The sequence below is a fragment of the Cebus imitator genome, unplaced genomic scaffold, assembly GCF_001604975.1.
Source record: "Cebus imitator isolate Cc_AM_T3 unplaced genomic scaffold, Cebus_imitator-1.0 Scaffold88, whole genome shotgun sequence".
Taxonomy (NCBI): domain Eukaryota; kingdom Metazoa; phylum Chordata; class Mammalia; order Primates; family Cebidae; genus Cebus; species Cebus imitator.
The window spans coordinates 2,582,518-2,603,122 of NW_016107403.1; the positions used below are offsets into that span (position 1 = coordinate 2,582,518).

Consider the following 20,605-nt stretch of genomic DNA (forward strand, 5'->3'; position numbering starts at 1 on the left):
ATGCTGTAAATCTAGACAGATTTATTCTGAAGTATGGTTTTTAATTCATATCTTAGGATTAATTTTACTGTCATTTGGAAAGCCAATGTAGTTTTGGTTTCTCATGTAATGTCACACTTTATCTCTCTGCTTCAGCTGATCCTCCTGTGATCTCGGAAGAGAAAGGACCCTGTTTCAGACTTGTCAGTTCTGGAAGACAATGTATGCACCCTCTGTCTGTTCACCTCACCAAGCAGCTTTGCTGTTGTAGTGTGGGCAAGGCCTGGGGCCCACACTGTGAGAAATGTCCCCTTCCCGGCACAGGTAAGACATGCCCAGCTGTATGTGCACATACATTCCCAGCCACATGAGTACAGAGGACAACTTTGGCAACTGGGGTCATTTTTGGTTTCTGACTTTACTTTTTAATAATACAATGTAAACATTTTTGTCACTTTTATAGAAACTGTAGACGTACATGGTTGAATCAGTGGGAAAAATTATGTGCAAAGAGATTTTCCCATTTCTGTGTGACATTAGACTTTCTTTTGAATATTAAGAAAATCCGTTCTATTTTATCTTCAACTTCCAGAACTCTGAGCCTGTCTGAGTCTGAGAAGGCTCTGCTGGGCCATGTGCTTTTCTAATGATTGGCTGTTCATCAGTTCACAGTAACTAGACTTCGTGCAGGTTGACTCATTTATTCATTTATTGAGTATCGTGCTTAATTTCTTTAATTGGAAATGGAGGGAATTATAGTCATGATTGAATTTATGCTGTGAAGATTAATAACTTAAGGGCAGATCTTGCCAAAACTCCTAAAAACTGTGAGAGTTGAGTATTAAGAAGTACATTATTCTTTATCCTTCAGTTTGGTGCATAATTGCCGTATGTCCTGAGAAGGCAAATTTATCTCTTTAAATACCTTACTTCTACCAATGAACCACCCAATTTCTCAAGCAGGATCAAGTAGTTACATGGAAGAGAAAGAAATGTAACCTGAAAGTATTGGACCTGATATTAACAAGGAATAACCTCAATTTCACTACTTGGGATGGGCATAAAATAGTCTACTCAATTGCATGTCTGATAAGATGCTTCCCGCTTAGGAAAGTGTCTTAACTCTCACAGGGCCATGTAGTGTCTTAAAGCTGTAACTTACAAGATAGCAGACAAGATTTAAATATAAGTGTCATGATCTACTTTTGTTTATGGTTAGAACCAGAAAGAACTGTGTTAAGGCAAAAGATAATATAACGTTGTTGGTATATTGATAGACTAGATAATTTAAGGCCTCTAAAAGGTCCTAGTACCCTCTCATGCCATCTGATCCACTCATTATTAAAAATTAATGATCAAGTAAATCTTTATAATTTATGGACACATTTCTCTTGAAGTTCAATTTTTAAGCTTTTAGTTTGTGAATTTATTATGCATATTATTGTGTGTGTATAATGTGTTTTTAATTTTTTTTAAGTTTTTAAATTTTTAACTTTTAAGTTCAGGGGTACAAGTAGAAGCTCAATTTTGATAGCTTTGTAATCCTTTCCTGAAGCATAAATTGAAATGGTGACTATAGCTCAGGAATACTCCTCTCCAGTACTGTCAATAAATTTGAAAATAATATTCAAGATAAAATTTTCACACTTAATTTTTAGTTATATGGTGATTTTCATTAAAAATATTTAGTTCATTCTTTAAACTTGGTTTTTAAAATCATGTTTTCTTCTGGAAACATCTTTTCAAGTAAAATTGTATTTTGTAGTTAAACATAAAAATGAGGTTCTACCGTTTAGTGTGCGATCCTTAGAAAAACAATATTGTAGCATACTATAATTTTAGTATTTTTAGTTTTCTTTTTATTGAGAACTAATTTTAGGTCCCAAACGTTCAATAGAAGATCTCTTGTTCAGTGAAAGTGAGAAATGACTTATTTTACTTTCAATTTTAAAAGTAGAAATAAAAAAGTTAACCATAAGCTCCTTGGTGTCTGCATTTGGTTATTTGCCTCCAACACCAACACCAAAGGGATTAGGTGGATTTTTCCTCTGAGGGCCACACACTGTTTTAACCCGCTTCTCCCCCTTGCCGTTCCCCCTCACTTATTCATGGGGATTATGCTGTGGAGGTTAGCAAATCACATGTGCTGAGTCTACTTTTTTTTTTAAAAAAAGAATACAAAACCACTTTTTTTTTTGGCAATGATAGTGATTCCAGGGCACAGAATATCTCCTTGGCCTCTGGATAATTAAACGAGCTGGTCACAGCCAGGCTTTTTCCCAGTTGTTGTTCCTTTACTTGAAAATAGCTACATCTGGATTTGGCATTTCCCTTCTTTCTTGATTTTCACCTATCATCTCCAGCATGTCTCACTTCTCTAGACTCTTCCTCACTATTCCAAGATTCTCCCCTTTGAAAACCCTTCCCCTTTTCAGTCCTCCTTAATCAACATCCTCTTACCAGCTGACACATGGCATTTTGGCAGAGCCCTTTGTGTTCTTCAACTAGAGACAAACTGTGAGGATTTCAGCATCCATTTCCCTGAATAGTGATTTTTGTTTTTGTAACCTTATGGCTCTTCATCTTAGACAAATGTCACTGAGCTCTTTGTGAATAACTAATGAAATTAGACCAAAGCAGGAAAAAAAAGAAAGCCTGATTTTTGTTGCTAACACATATACACACAATTTATGATACATATAATACATATAGTGTCTTCTATATATGAAATATCTCCTAATGTATAACCTAGTAATATGATATATAATATTTTCTAAGTGGTTGCTGATTTTATATATATATATAAATCCCTCTGTTACCATGGTTACGTATCAGTGGCTTCAACCCAGTTGGTTGGTTGAATCTATGGATGCAGAACCAGATATGTAGGGCTGATCATACTATGCAATTTTATGTAAGGGACTGTAAGGGACTTGAGCATTGCAGATTTTGGTATCCACGGGGGTATCCTAGAACTAATCCCTCATAGATACTGAGGGATAACTATGTATATAATGTGATATATAAAAGATATGCTAATTATATGCCATACATAATATATGTATATATTCTGATTGGGTAGGATAAGGAATTAACCAATGGAGAAATGTTTAGTAAAAAAAGGGTTGGATTTTTTCTGTAAATATGCAAGTTTATCAGAAATTTGAGCAATTTGCTTACATTTTGCACCTGTTTTTGAAGTTTTAAAATGTAACTATATTAGTGATGATTTATTAAGAGCTATTCATCATGATATTTTCCTTTGTATAAGTTTGCACTGTTAGATTTTTAAAAGGAATATTTTCCCATCCCAAATCTAGCTGCTTTTAAGGAAATCTGTCCTGGTGGAATGGGTTATACGGTTTCTGGCGTTCATAGACGCAGGCCAATCCATCACCATGTAGGTAAAGGACCTGTATTTGTCAAGCCAAAGAACACTCAACCTGTTGCTAAAAGTACTCATCCTCCACCTCTCCCAGCCAAGGAAGAGCCAGTGGAGGCCCTGACCTTCTCCCGGGAACACGGGCCAGGAGTGGCGGAGCCAGAAGGTGAGAGTGGTGATGGATCATGGACTCTAGACATCTATCTGCATGTCTTTGCTTTTTACTTCCCTGTTTATAACCCCCTAGAACAGAGTGTTTCAGCCTCAGCACTATTGATATCTAGGGTGGAGAATTCTTTGATTGGGGGTTGCCCTGTGTATTGTAAGATGTTTAACCACTGCTCTAGAGTAGTGTGTACCTAGTAGATAACAATATTCCATGGTAATTTCGAATGTCTTCTTGCTGTTTGGGGGCTACTTTATCTTGGCGTTTGTTCCTGGAACGTGATTTAGATCCTTCAGGGAATAGCCCTAATTCATTTCTTGTCTAGAAGGCCATTTAACAAATATTTATGAAGTGGAATCCACAGGCTTTCCAGAAGTTACAGCATGGAAGTCTAATGGACAGGCAGGGATAACGGAGGGTGAAATGAAGGAAGCTAAATGATTGTTGAAGAGATCTGGTGAGCACCTAGCGTGGTTCTTCCATTTACCCTCTGAGAAAGCTGAGACTTAGAGAAGAGACATGACTTGCCAGAGAATATGTAATGGGACGTGTGACCAAGGAGCACGTTTTCCCAAGGAAATAGTTTCAGGCCTTATACTTGAGAGGGAGTTGAGACAATAGAATTTGACCCCCTCTCTGGCATTCAGGATGCGGGATCATCCCTATCTCTATATAAACCAGCAATATCTGATACGTCATATATCTTGCTTACAAAAATTTTCACCTCAGAAAGAACAAACATTTTAGATTTGAATAGAATAAACATATTTTCTTTAATAAAGCTCCTGTTGGCTTTTCACAGTTGATTCTTAGGTTGGAATTCAGCGGGCCATTTTTGGGTGCTGTTGAGGAGGTAGGGTGCCCAGGCTAGTGTTGAGTTGGGAGCTTGGCACAGCCTTCTTCTTGGTAGGGCAGGCTATTTTTCTGGGCTCTGAACGTTTGTGTGTTCTGGCCTATTTGAGTCTATGCTTTCACTCTCTGCATTTCTTCCTTGCTTAGGCAGAACAGGCAGAACCTCAGCTGAATTTGACAGTATTCCTCGGTTTGCCCCTAGACACTTAGTGTCATGACCAGATGTTTGCAACTGTTCATTGTTGGCACAGGCAGGAGGAAATGGGCTCTAGTTCCAGATTTTGCCTCAAGACCTTCTTGGTGGAGGGTTAGGGAGAATAAAAGGTTAATTGACTTTCTCCAACCCCAAGAATATTGCAACAGTGATTTTAATTTATCTGGTACCCTGATTGCTTTCAGGAGTTAATGCATCTATCAAACCTGTAAATTAATGTTTGTGGAGAAAAATCTGGTGAATGTTAATCCAGGGCTTTAGAACTTACACGAAGGACTGATTAATGAAAAGCAAGTCTTTAAAAATACAAAGGCATCACCAACACCCTCACAATAATGTTTATGATTGTGTAATGTATAAGTTATTCAATATATTGCTACTAATCTCTAATTGGCTCTTGTTGGCTTGTGGGATTCTTTTTTGTAATTTAGTTAGCATATCTTTCTGAAAATATTCACGGGGTTTCATTAAAGGTTGGAATACATAAAGGATGCAGCACATACTCTCATGTCTCCTATTGAAATAAGTGACGTTCTTTTTTAACATTGACACCAGAAAGCATTTCAAGCATTATATACCATAAGGATAACCCTTTCACCAATTAATGAAAATGTTTGTTTTCTAAGATATGGAAAGTTTACATAATTGAGTTAAGGCATAAAATGATGATGTACTAGAAAGTATTGCCTTCTTTAGCTTTGTAGTTTAATTTCAATTTTGGAAGGGTTTGAAAGGCTTATTCACATCTCCGTGTGCTCCTGTAGCTGAGGAATACCAGCGTTGAGCGTTCTCTGTTAGTCATGTGTAAAATTCCCTAAAATGGCAGACGATCTTAATTCTACATTTGCTTAAGTTTGTTTCTTAATCCTTTTGCACAGATACTGGACTTCTATTGCTTTTGAAAAATTGAACTATAATAGACTGAATTGTCTTAAATCGTACTAATACCCTTTTTCTTTTCTGTTTTTAGTGGCAACTGCACCCCCTGAAAAGGTAATTTATTCACTGTTTGCAAGTCTTTTCCTTTTCAACCTTCAAAATGATTTTCTATTAGAATATGTATGGATTTTTTATACTTAAATGTAGTAACATATCTATAATGCATCATTTGGTTTAAGTTAATATAGCATTCAGTTATTCAAAAAAATTTATTGAGCCGTTGTTATAGACTGGCACTATCCTCAGTGTTAGGAAAACAATGGAGGACAAAAAGACCAAACTCTCTATTTTCATGAAGCTTCAATTCTAATGAGAAGAAAATGGCGAACTAATGGGAATCAGGGGCATCAATATAATTCAATGTCACCTGATGGCCTGGACCATCTGTGAAAGAAAGGCTGTGACATGTTTAGGTAATCATGTATTCTTAGACCACATATATAGTCAGTGAGGTACTTCTTAATTCAACGAAAATTTAACATATATGTTTGAATTGAGTTAGAACAGAACTTACGCTTAAAAGTTACAATCACATACTAGAATGTTGCCCTTCAAAAAATTAGTCTATCGGCTTTTGGGCATAAAACGGGGCTGTGAATTATGAGATATTTTAGTAGGAAATATAAACACTTTCTGGATCTAAGTCCTATTTATGTAATATTGTTCCTTCTCTGAAATGAAAACATTCATTTTCATTAAATGAATGAACTTATGTCTGAGAACTACTGTGATATATTGCTAGACTAAATTATGCTTGCGTTTTGAAATGGGATCTCAATGCACATAACAGGCTTTAATTTTCTTTTTATCTCCTACCTCTCCATAATAATTACATGAAAATTAGGTAATCATTAAATGTCTATACATTTATGTATCATTCTTTTAGCTGACAAGAATACATTATTAGAATTTAGATAATACATACATAAATTATTTTAAATAGTGTTCTAAATCTTAAGCTTATAAATATGGGATAGAGGAACATATGTCATAACATAATTGCTGAAAGAATTAAGAAAAAGAGACTTACGATTTTGAAGTGATAGCATTCATTCAGGAAGAGTGAATGTGTTCAGAAACAGTATTTTGAGCCCCCAAAAAGTATAACAGATATGTATACTTTATGTGTACATTTGAAGCTCTTAGCATTTGAATTTAGTTCTGATTGATACACGGGAGGAATTATTTAGCTTGTAGGTGAGCCGGCCAGCGGCCTGACAGCCTCATCATAACTCAGTTCTTCTCTCTTTATGATTGAATTTAATACCTCTCATTAAGAATCTAAAAGAGATCCTAAAAAATTTTCTTGTATACTTTTACTGCCTTTTATTAGGAGAGGAGATAGTACGAAAAATACAATCATAGTCTTTGTTGTCTTGGTCTTTACAAAAGTCTCATGATGTTATGAGATGGATGAAGAAAAGAGAGGATAGCCCAGAGATGTGCAAAGGTGTGGAGGAGGGGACAGCAAGGGTCATGAAGGACTTGGTCAGAAACAGAAGTAGGGACTGCTTTGGAAGGCTTAGCGTACCAAACTGCTGTTGTAATCAACAGCAATACTTTGCTTCTTGACTGGAACCTATTCATTAAATGTAGACGTGGTATAGACTAGGAAGTCTGCTGCCTCAAAGTGATGGGGGAAATTCTGTCTGTAAACTGTAGGAGTGGATTAACACCTGATTGTGGTCTGTTCCTTGTTGGCATTGGCCATGGCTGCAGGGAATGGGGTGCAATCGAGACTGGTTGAGGTCATCCCTAGTAAGTAATAGAAGCTAGTGTATAGGCCAGGCACGGTGGCTCACGCCTGTAATCCCAGTACTTTGGGAGGCCAAGGCAGGCAGATCACGAGGTCAAGAGATTGACACCATCCTGGCCAACATGGTGAAACCCGTCTCTACTAAAAATACAAAAATTAGCTGGGCATGGTGGCGTGCGTCTGTAGTCCCAGCTACTCGGGAGGCTGAGGCAGGAGAATTGCTTGAACCTAGGAGGCAGAGGTTGCAGTGAGCCGAGATTGTGCCACTGCACTCCAGCCTGGCGCCTGGCAACAGAGTGAGACTCTGTCTCAAAATAAATAAATAAATAAGAGAAAGCTAGCGTATATTCTGAAGAAGACAGAGGAAATGTGGAAAAAACTAATAAGTGCTCAATATTTGTAGGAGATGAATTTTGGTAGGACTACCCACATCAAGAAGAAAAAGGAAGCCAGTTAGGTTATTACAATAAACCAAGAATGAGAGTGAGTCCAACCTAGAGTGATGGGGTCTATGGATGTGAAAAAGGGTGAACAGCTAAAAAAAAAAAAAAAAGTGTCAATGGACGGGACTTGCAATGAAGAATGAAAGAGGGAGGACTAAAAAGTGACTTTAAACCTGGATGGGATAGATTAATGACTGTGGCATCGGCAGAAATGAAGTTGGAATGAAAGCCTAGCTGGTTTTGGAGGGGATGGGCTTGAGGTATTTGTGGGATATCTAAATGGACTTACCCTGTAAGCATTTACGCTTACAAAATTGGATTTGTGAGGAGATACTCAGACAGACAATTTTAGAAAAGAGGTGAAACTTAAGCCAGGAGAAGATGATAAGAGTGTTAACAGAAGCCAGAGGAGTAAGCTTTCTGGAAGAGGAGAGTAACCAAGTAATTTGATGAATACTTTAATGTAGTGATTATATGAGCTCTCTGGTCCCACTCTGGTGTGAGTGAAGTCACAGAGCCTTAACTAGACTAATTGTTCAGTCTGCATGAACCTGCACAGTTGTAGCAGGAAGCTGAGCCATGAATGCTGGACTGCTTCTCTGCTTGAGACAAGCCTGGGCACCAAGATGTGTGATGAAGCCCCAAATTCTTCTCCTAACCAGCAGATTTCTGTTGCTCTGCCTGACTACCACTGTTCAGAGAACTGGAATTGTAAAGTTATCAGACATGAGGTTAAAGGAGGCCATAGTGACTGACTGGTTTAAAATATTTTAGCTTACCGTGTGTTCTTTGTTATGACACATCTGCCATATCCATTATTTAATCTACAAACTGTGGCTGGTCATCTTAGTGGGGCAGAGCCACATGTGAATCAAGTGAAGGCTTAGTCATCTCTTGGGGTTAGTTTTGCCCTGTTGCAGACCAAATATGGACCCCTGGGCCAAGGCATTTACTTACAAGGTCAGACTTTGGGCCTCAGGGAACTGGCTGAGGGTATGTGCATGGATCAGCACTGCTGGGAAGCATTTAGGGCTTCTCATAGTAGTACCACATCAATGTTTTTGTTACTGTTTTTGTAATTTCATGCAATCATACAGGTACAGTCCTATGATAGTTCTTTGCCTTTCTAACAATATTAAATAAAAATAGTAATATGTGGGAAACTAAAAATAATTTCCACTTTCAATTGTCTTTTTCTTTTTTGTTCTCTTTTAAAATACAACCATCTAGGAAATATCTTCACTGGATCAGGAGAAAACCAAACTTGAGCCTGGTCAACCCCAGCTGTCTCCAGGCATTTCAACAATTCATCTGCATCCACAGTTTCCAGGTAGCCTGTGTTGATCTGTGCTGTTTGTCAGAGTATTCTGAATACAAATGTAAGAAGGGAAATTTTTGTCTTTGATTTTGTGTAGTAAATTACTAGACTTTATAACCGAAGTTCAGTGTTAAGTATAGAAATATATAATGTTAGTGTAATTACAGCACTGTAAGTATTGAAGCAGCGAAGATACGTGGGTTTTTTTGTTTGTTTTTTACTGTTTTCTGTGATGAGGAGTGGTATATACTATTCAAACATTATTGAAGGTTATCATTTGATAAACAATCATTTTTTTGGCTTCTGCGTCACTCAGGTATTCGTGCTAAATGTTGAACCCAGAGCTATAGATTAATACCATGAGCTTTCAGGACATAGAACAGTTCTTTATATCCGAAAAATGCTGTGATATATTGCTAGACTAAATTATGCTTGCATTTTGAAATGAGATCTCAGTGCACAGAGCAGGCTTTAATTTTCTTTTTATCCCCTGCTTCCTCATATAGTAGTGATTGAAAAAACATCACCTCCTGTGCCTGTTGAAGTAGCTCCTGAAGCTTCCACATCTAGTGCCAGCCAAGTGATTGCACCTACTCAAGTGACAGGTTGGTGCAGTATTTGTTATGTTATATATCCCACCGAGGACACCTTGGGCAGAGCTTCATTTTCAATGCAGTATCAAATGTATAAGCTTGCTCGTGGCAGCATTAGTCATAATAGCAAATATTTGGAAATCATCTAAATACTGTTAAAAAAGAGTATGTGTAAATAAATTATGGTACTTATGAAACAGAATATCACATAGTACTAAAGTAATGTTTTGAAAGAGTAATGTCATGAAGAAAATATATCATATTTGTTAATAACTGCAGAATACAATGTAATAATTACAATTTTACTTCTAAAATTTTTACAAACACAGAAAAAGAGACAGAAAATGCATCAGTGTTCGGTTCTCACCAGTTAATGCAGGATCAAGGATAATGTTTATATTCTTCAGTCTGTTTTTATTTTCAAAGTTCTTTGTTATAAACATTTTAATCATGAGTGAAATAGTATACAAATGTTTTATATTTTGAAACAAATGCAAAATTCTAAATGTCCATATCCTTAAGGTGTATTGAGCTCTTATAAATCAATAGAAAAATACTAACAATTGAGAAATGGAAAAATAATACAATCAGATAATTTGTAGGAAAAAAAATAATACCAAGAAACATATAATGGAAAAATTTAAATTTCCTGGTAATCAAAGAAAGGCAAGTTAAAATAGGGTAATACATTATTTCTATCAAATTAGTATGTAAAACCCAAACTGCTTCTATTAGGATGAGATTGAGACTCTCTCACATTGCTGAAGGGAATATGTGTTGGGGTTCTTCAGAGAGACATTACCAACAGGATAAATGCAGATGGATAGAAAGAGCTTTATTGTGAGGGATTGGCTCACACCATTCTGAAGGCTAAGAATTTCCTGGGAAATTGGTGGTGGTGTGGTTCCAGTGCAAACCCAACGGCCTGAGAAAGGGGAGTTGGTGACATAAGGGAAGTTGGTGGCATAAGTGCCAGTCTGAGTCTGAAGGCCTGGATACCTGGTGTGCCAGTGTCTGAGGGCAGGAGAAGATGGATGTCCCAGAAAATTGCCTTCCTTAGTCTTTTTGTTGTGTTTGGGCTCAGCTCCCAGCAGATAGGATACTCACCCACGCTGCTGAGGGTGATCTTGTTTACACAGAGTAACAATTCAAAGGCTATTTTCTTCCAGAAACACCCTCACAGACACATCCAGAAATATGTAATCAGCTGTCTGGACATCTTGTAGCCCAGTCCAGTTGACTCATAAAATTAACCATCCAATTTACACAGAGTGTAAACTGGAAAGCACAAACTGGCAATATGTATAAAAAACTTTAACTATTCAGAACTTTTGACTCAGTGATTCCATTTTAAGACATCTTGTCTAAGGAAATAATGTTCCCAAAGGCTATGGGTACAGTTTATGTAAGTGGTTACCTGTCACAGACAATATATAAATAGAGAATAAATAGAAATAACTGAACATTGAACTACAGGGGAATAGATAATTATATTATGTCTATACATTGGAACACTGTGTTGCCACCAAATATAGTATTTTTTAAGAACTTTTATTGAAATCTAGCAGAAAATGGTCACACAATATTGCCAAACTTAAGATGAAAGATACAAAAAAAAGATACAGAGTATTATACCAGGTTTTTTAAAAGACATATATACTTTGAGAAAATGCTGGGAGGAAGTACATTAGAAATTAGCAGTGGTTATTTTTGGGAATGTAATCTGAGAGATTTTGGTGTTTTGTTTTATATTTTTTATTTTCCATATTTTATATACTCAACAGTTATTTTTGGAGTCAGAAAAAAAATGTCACTAAGAGGCATCATCATCAACTTTAACTGAATTCAAGAAAGCACTGCAGGATGAGGTTGGCAATGTGTTACAGGAGCTAAATGGAAGAGTTTTCAGCCTCCTTTAAAATATTCCCTACTCAGAGACATGTTGTGGTTCCCTTCTAATAGAAATATTCTCATATGTTAAGCTTTTGGCCACTTAACTGAGTCAGTAGGACAGGACCCTCGTCCTTCAGGATACAGCTGCAATCACCTAGCTGCAGCTCCATATCTGGGCATCTCTGATCTCTTGGTTCTGGGAAGCTCCCCTTCCCCTGCAGGCTCAGAAGTGCCTGCTGTCACTCCTTGGCCTCTTCCTGTTGCCAGCACCTGCTCCAGAGTGGAGCAAAGTTGTGGCCAAGCCCAAGTGCTGTTGCAACCCAGCCAGGTGTGTATGTGCGTGGGGCGGCACTGACATGCCGGCCCCCTGCTGCCTTGGTCCCCTCTAGACATTGGGCACCAATGAGCACGGGCAACTCAAGTGCGGGCTTGAGTTGGGCTTACAAATGGCCCTTGGCCTAAACAGCCTGGGCATGTGGACAACATGTTGATGGAGGGAGGCAGACAGGTTCCTGGGTGGAAAGGGGTGGGTCCCCAGTGAAACCCTACCTTCCAGCCAGGAATGGCCTGAAACCTGGGGGCCAGGCTGCCAATTCCAGGTGAAGTCCATGGCCTGGAGTGAAGACTTCATTGATGACCATTTAGCCAATCAGATGGTGCTTTTTCTAGGCCCACCATGGCCACCCAGGGATCCATCAGCATACACTTCCTCCATTGTGAGCCCATAAAAACCCTGGACTCAGCCAGAATCACACTGATGTCAGGCCTACCAGCTGCAAGAAGGAGCTACCCACTTCAGGTCTCCTCAGCTTTTCAAGACCACCTGCCTACAGAAAGGAGCTACTCACTATGGGTCTCCTGAGAACTGTCATGTCAGTCAGTGAAGCTCCTTTCCACCTTGCTCTCTTTCCAGTTGTCTGTGTACCTCATTCTTCCTGGATATGGGACAAGAACTCAGAACCCACTGAATCGTGGGTCTAAAAGAGCTGTGATACAAATGAGGCTGAAATATGCTCTCCTGCTTGCCATGTTGAGGGTAACAAGAAGGGGAGAAGAGCTGCAGCCCTCTGGGGATCCCAAACCTAGGGGCTCCCCAAGCCAGGGCTGTAACAGCCTCTTTGGGGCTGTGTGGTTTCTGGCATCTCCGAGCTTTCGGGCACCACTGACATTTCTGCTGGTGCCTGCAGCAGCAATTAGTTGCAGTATGTCTGGTCCAGCTGAGCCTCACATAAAGCCAGCACCTGTGCCAGCCCCTAGAGCTGCCACCCTTCCACAGAAGGTAGCTATGTGTAGTGGCTGGACCCCATGCTCCCTCACTCACACACCCCTCACTGTTCCACATCTGGCTTGCCCTTGGCAAGTGTGCGATCCCGAGCACAGTCTGCCGGGCTGCGTGGGTGGAACAAGCTCAGCAGATGGGAGCAAAACTTGGGCAAAGGCGCCACTAGCCACAGAGGTTTCTGGCTGGCAAAGTGACACTCCAAGGATCCTGTGAAAAAATAATAGTGATTTTTTTTTAATGGCCATGGCTAAAATTGTTATTCTCTATTCTGAGGTCATGTATATATCTACTTATTTATTAAGCACACCTATAAGAGACTGCTTTGCACTGCAAAGCATACAAGCAAGTAATATGCTATTTTGGACAGTAAGGAACTTCTAATTGTTTATCTTAATGTTAAAAAGAAAAAAATGCAGTAAGATATACTGTAATTCACTAGTTCTTCAGAAATACTGCATTTCCATTTTTCAGTGTGAAGATAAACTCTAGTTTTGAAAGGGCGTGGCTGACTTAAATGAACAAACCTCTTGCATACTAGCTTTGTAGTGGTTAAGTTCAGCTAGATAAATCCAGTTTCAACATTTAAATGCAGCTGTGTAAAGGGTAACAAACTGAAGTTACTCAGTCTCAACTGAACTACAGAGCTGGCTGAAAAAAAATAAAAGTAGCCTTGCTATATGAAGTTGTTAAATGACAATGTGTTAGAAGCTTAATTTGAGTTTGGCAGAATACAGGACTGACATCTGCTGTCACATGTTTGTAGCATGAATATATCCTTCCAAGAAACAAGTGACACTGATTTTTTTTTCATGCAACAGTTGTAGGTGCTTCCACTTTCTGTAGTAAAAGAATATTTCTAAAAGAATCCATAGGGAGACTGCTAGAGAGTCTTTGAACTGAAATGGTTTGCAGCTTTAGAGCTACACTATATGTAGTGTGTGTATATATATATATATATATATATATACACACACACACTGTATGTAGATCTGCATTAGCCATAAGAAGACTGTTTTGTATCAAATTTAATTTAAATCAAAATGTGTATGTTCCCATTGGTTCACATGGGGGCCAAACACAAATTTAAGGAGGAATCTCCTCATTTCTCAGGAATATTGCATAATAATGTTTTTGTCTCTAAAACACAGGGGACATAAATATTATTTGTTCCTGTTAGTTTCTCCCATAGTTGAATAAAAGGATAGAAGAATACAAAAGAGTCTAAAATAAATATCATCAGCTCCACATTGTTTAGCGATTATATCTTTATGATGGTGAAATTGGAAGTAGCCTTTTCAGATTTAGCCAAACACACTTTGACATGTGATAATAAGTGAGCCACATATTTGCAGGAAATACGTGTGATATTTTCCACTCTTAACAGCTGACTTGGTGGCTTGCAACATTTTTGGCATACTGTTTTCAAGTGAATTGTATATTTCAGCATATAAATTCTTGATTTAGCATAGTGTCTTAATAACTAAAGGATAGGTTGGAAAAATCAAACCTTTATTTCTCTGGCAGATATTTACAAAGTGGAAACATCTGTTTCAATTGTTGTGAGACAATCTATGCTCATTGTGGGGCAGTTAGGAAGCCAGGGCATTTTCGTAAACCTTTCCATGAGTTAACATTTGATGCCTTCCTCTGGCTCTTCCCAAGCTTTCTCCATGGCTCTGCCAGACTGGCCAGAAATTATTCTTTGACTGACTTAACTGCCTTGTGGAAACCTCTGTAATTATCATGGCCCAGACATTTAAAAAACTATTTGCTCATCAGATCTTTTCCAGAACTCAGAATTGACCCAAAAATGTTTGTCCCTCAAGCATATTACCAGTGTCATTACAGTCTCAATAAACTATGTATGCTGATGGAAAATGAACTCTTATTTCCATGTGAAATCCTCATGCTTTAATATTTCCAGACTTCATTCATTCATTCAGGGAATCACATGACAAAGAAAAAAGCTAAAGTCAACATACCTATTTTCATATTTTGCCAAAAGCTGTCTGTTTTATTTAATTTTAGAAAACAGAGTAAACATACCACACTGTTAAATCTACCATTGACCTTGTTGCTGGTATAAATAGAGTATTTGGTTTTCCACTGGCTTTCGGTCACGGCTCTTTTTCCATGTTCTACATAGACTCCAGCAAAAGAAATAGAATAAGGTCCCTGACCTGGCGAAGATGCGGTTTTCAGGGAGCACACATTTCAGGGAAGAGTAGAGCTGTCCTGTGGACCAAGTGGCATTATGAAGGACATGTGAGAGAATCCAGTGGGGAGCACTCCCTTGATGATCTCTTTGCAAAGCCAAGAAAGCCAAGCATGCTAAAAAGACAAGACATTTTCATTCACCAGCATACCCCTGACACAAGAAATGAGTACTGTCTGTGTGAGGCTTGACTCTGGTGTATCAGAGCCCAGTTTTCAGAGTTTATATTGACACAGTTTGCTCAAAAAATCATATGCTTCTACATAAACTGATCTACTCAGTGGGAAAAGGTTTGCATGCTAATGTGTCAGTGACCACTTAGGAAAAATATAAAGCATCTTGTCTTTGCCCTAAAAAAACAGAAAATGTGGAAAACTATTCCTGTTCCTTAAGACAACATTCTCAGGACTTGTGTACTGTCGTCTATGTACTTAGGCATGAAAACCTAATAGAAAAGGAGGGAAGACACAGGGGGAGATGCTGGGGAGACATGTTTTATATGTTTTAAAGTGTAAGTACCAGTAATTTATTTTTTTACCTGATATTGAACTTTATTTTTTTTGAGACAGAGTCTCACCCTGTCACCCAGGGTTCACGCGATTCTCCTGCCTCAGCCTCCCTAGTAGCTGGGACTACAGGCATACACCACCACACCTGGCTAATCTTTTGTATTTTTAGTAAAGATGGGGTTTCACCATGTTGGCCTGGCTGGTCTCAAACTCCTGACCTCGCCTCAAGTGATCCTCCCTCCTCAGCCCCCCAAAGTGCTGGGATTACAGACTTGAGCCACCGCACCCAGCCTCTGATGTTCAGCTTTTTAATGAGTAATGAATAGAAGGAAGAAAGAGGCGTTTTAAAGGTGTGATTGCTGTTTTCCGTCTGCTTGTAAGAGTGGAATCCTGTCTGGCAAAGGATGAAGGGATCTCTGAGGTCAAACTGATGACAGTTACATTAATTAATCACTTGTGTAAAAATGGGACAAAGTAGAAATCAAATATGTTTCAGAAAGTGTCCCTTTTTCGTTTGATGTATCTCTTAGTACCCTCTAGTGGTGTCAGCCTAACATTTACTTGTCTGTAACGTGATCCTGCCAGATAGGTTCAGCATTTGCAAGCCACATCTCTATATACTTATGTACGAGGTAATCAGCTAAAAATCCACAAACATTTTTTTTTTATCAAATTCCAACCTCATAGCTTCTATCTAAGATAATGGATTGGCAGAAGGCCATTATTATTCATTTTATTCCTAAGACTAAAGAGTTAACAGTTCCTCACTATTTCTCCTACCTCAGAGCTGATTTGAGAATACTTTAACTATGTTGGCAAATTGTGGCATAGGAATATATCACATTTTAAGCATCACATATTTTTGAAGACTTGTTCACATATGTAAAAAGTTCCATTCTAAGGCTGTGCCTGCAAAATGACAAATAACTTGGTAATAACCAAATTGGTATTGTTGGAGTGGGGTAATGAACACTCCTCTGGCTTTTCATGAAAACCCCAGATTGACAGCCTCTTCATTTGTTCTGAACCCTCATCCTGAGTATATTAATCCACCTTCTGATTTTTTTGTTTGCAAATATGGTCAACATGTCTTTCTGCTTACCACAGAACCCCAAGAAATCTGAACACGGATAACTTGCAAAGGAAGCTTCTACGTATGATATAGAGTAGATGGTTAGAGTTGTGAATCTCACACTTTTTGACTAAAAACATCCTATAAACAGAAGAAAATTCTTACCTGAAAGTCTATGAGTATAACCTGGCGAAAATAACCTTTTACCTTCAGATTTTAGGTACATACAATTGATATTTTTAAGGAAGACTTTTCGGATTGTGAAAGTGCCAAGACATGTTTATTGTAAACATTTTGAAAAGTACAAAAAAATGAAAATTTTTAATCTTAATAATTGTAAAACTTGGATCAACTTCCTTCCTACCTTCTTTTCTGTGTGCATTGTAGCATAATGGAGATCATATTCTATATTATAATTTGTGCCCAACTGTTTTTGTTTTTTTTTAACAAATAAGCATTTTCCTATCTTGTTAATGATTATATAATATTCTATGCTATATGTATCATTCATTGTTTTGGGTTATTATTGCCAGTCACTTAACGTTTAGGCAGTCATGTTAATTACCCATGTTTTTAGCCTTTTGAATTATTTTTCCTATAATTTGATAATATACTGACTGTAAACAAATTTATTTTCCCGAAAATGAATTAACGTAATTAGGCTCACAAAAGGTATAAGTAATTTGTAAATATGTGGGGTGTCCATACATTTCTCATACAACCAGGTGACTTTGTGCAAAATACTGAAGTTCATATGCTTCCTTTTTCAGATGACTTGCATGAGTAGTCTTAAAGTCACAGCACAGTGAATACTTAATGAAAAATGAAGCTTGTGGTTTTCTTTTTGGAGAGCAATCTCAACCCCAACTTAGGCCATTTCCTTAGTGAATCTTTCTTAAAGCACTGTTTTCCATATCCTTTTGGGGCAGAACGGACAGTGTGTTCTTCGGGGGAATGGCCCACGTGCTTTTCTTCTCATTCAAACCACAGACCTAACAAAGCTGTGCTCTTAGTTGTCAGGCTCAGAGACATCAATCTATTTACCTCGGAGAGTTCCTTGGCCTCATTCATCAGCATCTCTTTTGAGGCTTGTTTACTATATGATGATAGATAATAGCCAAAGGTAGTATTGGTATAAATGTGTTGGTTTTTAAATATATTCTTAAACGACTTTAATATGAACAATAATAATGGGCAACTTTTACTGAGCACATATAATTTGCCAGGCATTGGCTCCGTGCATTATTTAGGTTATCTCTTTCTTTCTCATACTTTGAAGTTGGAACTTTGATTATTTCCATTTTACACATGTGGAAAAGTGAGTTGTAGAGTGGTGAGGTCACATGTCCCATGCTGCAGATAAAGGGCAGCAGAATTTGTGCCTGCCTGCACTGTCTCCAAGCGGGTGCCTCCAGCTGTACCACTTCCACTGTGCCATTATACCTCCTTACAAAGGTCATTGGGAATAGAAAATCTTAAGGTAGTAATTAATGTCAAAAGGCCCCTTTTGAGTCCCTGGGTTTTTTTTTATGGCCTCTACCTAACCATGGACTCCTAAGACCCTACCTCCACTGTAGGGTGTGTCTGTGAGTAGACTAGGGACTTGAACAGGACTAATCTGTACAGGTTGTATAGAAGAAGCCAGTCTTACACAGGGGTCAGTGGGGAGTAAGGGAGGGAGGAATTTAACAGAAAAGATTTGGGAAAAGATGCTACTTTACCACTAGAAATAAAACGTGATCATGTCAAAATTGGTAAATGAAGAGTAAGATACACCTAGAGGTTTTTCCTTGTTTAGAAGTGGGAGGTCTTTTCAGGGATTCATGAGATATTTTGGAGGAGATTGGATGTATTTGTTGAAACTCAAATATGGCCTGCTAAAGAATGGAAAGTTTCCAGGTGTTTCTTATCAATAGATAAGAACCCTCTTATCTATTGGTGATTATAACTCCATCATCTAAGATGAACTAGGGTGAACAGAAAATCATTAATAGGCCATTTGGAAGCTGTTTTATTAATAATTGATTTTCTTACAATTTACAATGTGGCCTTTTTCTGAGTTTCTACTCACTTTGGTTCACCTTAAAAATGGTTTCACTAGGAACTGTTGATGACCTTGGATGGGACTAACTAATCCATTATAAAGTAATCACATGAATTTATGCTTGATGTCAGAGGTCACCTTTGTCTTCTAAGTGCAGAGCTGGCAATAATTTGCTCGTTGGTCAGGAAACAAAGTAATGCTTTGCAAGTAGTAGTGAAATCTGTTCATTTCTGTGGTTTTCTTTCATATTACTTTACTTACTTTCAAAGAAATCAATGAATGTACTGTGAACCCTGATATCTGTGGAGCAGGACACTGCATTAACCTACCAGTGAGATATACCTGTATATGCTACGAGGGTTACAAGTTCAGTGAACAACAGAGGAAATGTGTTGGTAAGAGAAAATTTTGATTGGCTAAATTATTACATATCAAACATTTGTACATTTAGAGCACTTTTTTCTTAGACCAACTTAACCATTTTGGGAAAATGTGACTGGTTTAATTTTTTGAAATGTTTATCCCTTAGCTAAGGGAGCTCAAAAAAAGGTTTGCCAAACAACTGGAATTCTCTTACCTCTTTGTTCAACATTTGTTTACCTCACCAAATGTAATACATTTACATAAAGGTGAAATAATTTCCAAAAGCTTTTTGGATAAAGTAAACAAAATATGAATTCCAGAAACAGCTATGTAAAAACATGTATTTAGCAAAAACAAATTAACATTAATATATACTGCATTGAAGAATTACATTCATTTATACATATAAGATTTGATTTTTTAAAGGGATTTTTAAATTGAAAATCCATATATGCTGGCCTGAAGGTGTCAGTCAATTTAGAAATTTAGGGATCTCATATATGCTCCTTTTGGGGTAAAAAAAAAATGTGTCTCAAAAAGATATACAATAGAGTTAAGTAAATCATGTTAATGTAACTCTAAATTTAATTTTTTTCTTTTTTTTTAGGAAGAAAATCAGCACTGAATTATAAGGCCAATATAAGCATTACAAAGGCACCTATCTAATTAATGCTACTTTAGAATATGAATTTTGCTGTTTGGTTTGTGTGTATGGTGGGGGAAGGAGATAGCCACCTGCTCCATAATATGGCAATTTCCTTGTCATTTGCATATATTGTATGCGTTACATTTAGAACCTAGAATTTGACGTTGAAAAGTCAACAGAGATGACCTAATCCAACTCTGTGCTTGTGCGTGGAGGAATAGTCTCTTTCGTGGCATTTCTGACTCCCTGCTGACAGCAAATTCCATTGCTTGGATGTCTCTTGTTATCAGGAGAATCCTTCTGTGTTGAACTGAAATCTGTCTCTTTGAAACACCAGTGTCATGGTTATGTAGTTTTAGCCTTTGAAGCGATACACAGTAGGCTGCTTCTCTCTTCCAGTCACAATCCTTCAAGTATTTGAGAACAAAGATTGTGCCTCCTTTTACTATTGGCCTCAGTTACAAAGGTTGGGTGGTAGGTACCCAGGGCAGAATACAATGGTATTTTACAGAACAGGGAAACTAAGTTCTTGCTACACAGAACTAATTTTTTATATGTATTTTTGTTACAGATATTGATGAGTGTACTCAGGTCCAACACCTCTGCTCCCAGGGCCGCTGTGAAAACACTGAGGGAAGCTTCTTGTGCATTTGCCCAGCAGGATTTATGGCCAGTGAGGAGGGCACTGACTGCATAGGTAATGGCAGTTTCCTTCCTGATTATAAATTCTTAGATCTGAGTATCTAGATCCTCTAAGACCATCCGTTCAGTGCTTATTTAGACAACCCAGAAATTTTTATTAAACACTTACCATGACAGCACTCTGCTAGATTCCGGGTGATATAAAAATGGATTTTTTTCCTAACATTTTTGAAGAAAGAGTGTCAAATATGTGCGCAGACAAGATGCATTAAATGTTAATTTTGGACCACCCTGCAT

The 20,605-nt window shown here is 37.9% G+C and overlaps 1 protein-coding gene across 9 annotated transcripts in view; it reads left to right on the forward strand.

Moving 5' to 3' along the window:
- LTBP1 (latent transforming growth factor beta binding protein 1) overlaps positions 1-20,605 on the forward strand; it is a 463,242-nt gene that overhangs the window by 320,891 nt on the left and 121,746 nt on the right. For 5 of the 9 annotated variants that reach the window (XM_017534853.2, XM_017534855.2, XM_037740749.1 and 2 more), the window contains 7 exons: positions 136-303; positions 3,300-3,527; positions 5,564-5,586; positions 8,962-9,061; positions 9,556-9,654; positions 18,927-19,052; positions 20,238-20,363. In XM_017534853.2, the coding sequence (XP_017390342.1) occupies positions 136-303; positions 3,300-3,527; positions 5,564-5,586; positions 8,962-9,061; positions 9,556-9,654; positions 18,927-19,052; positions 20,238-20,363 (870 nt within the window). The remainder of the gene's footprint in view (positions 1-135; positions 304-3,299; positions 3,528-5,563; positions 5,587-8,961; positions 9,062-9,555; positions 9,655-18,926; positions 19,053-20,237; positions 20,364-20,605) is intronic. The other 4 variants (XM_017534856.2, XM_017534863.2, XM_017534864.2 and 1 more) reach the window with 2 other exon arrangements.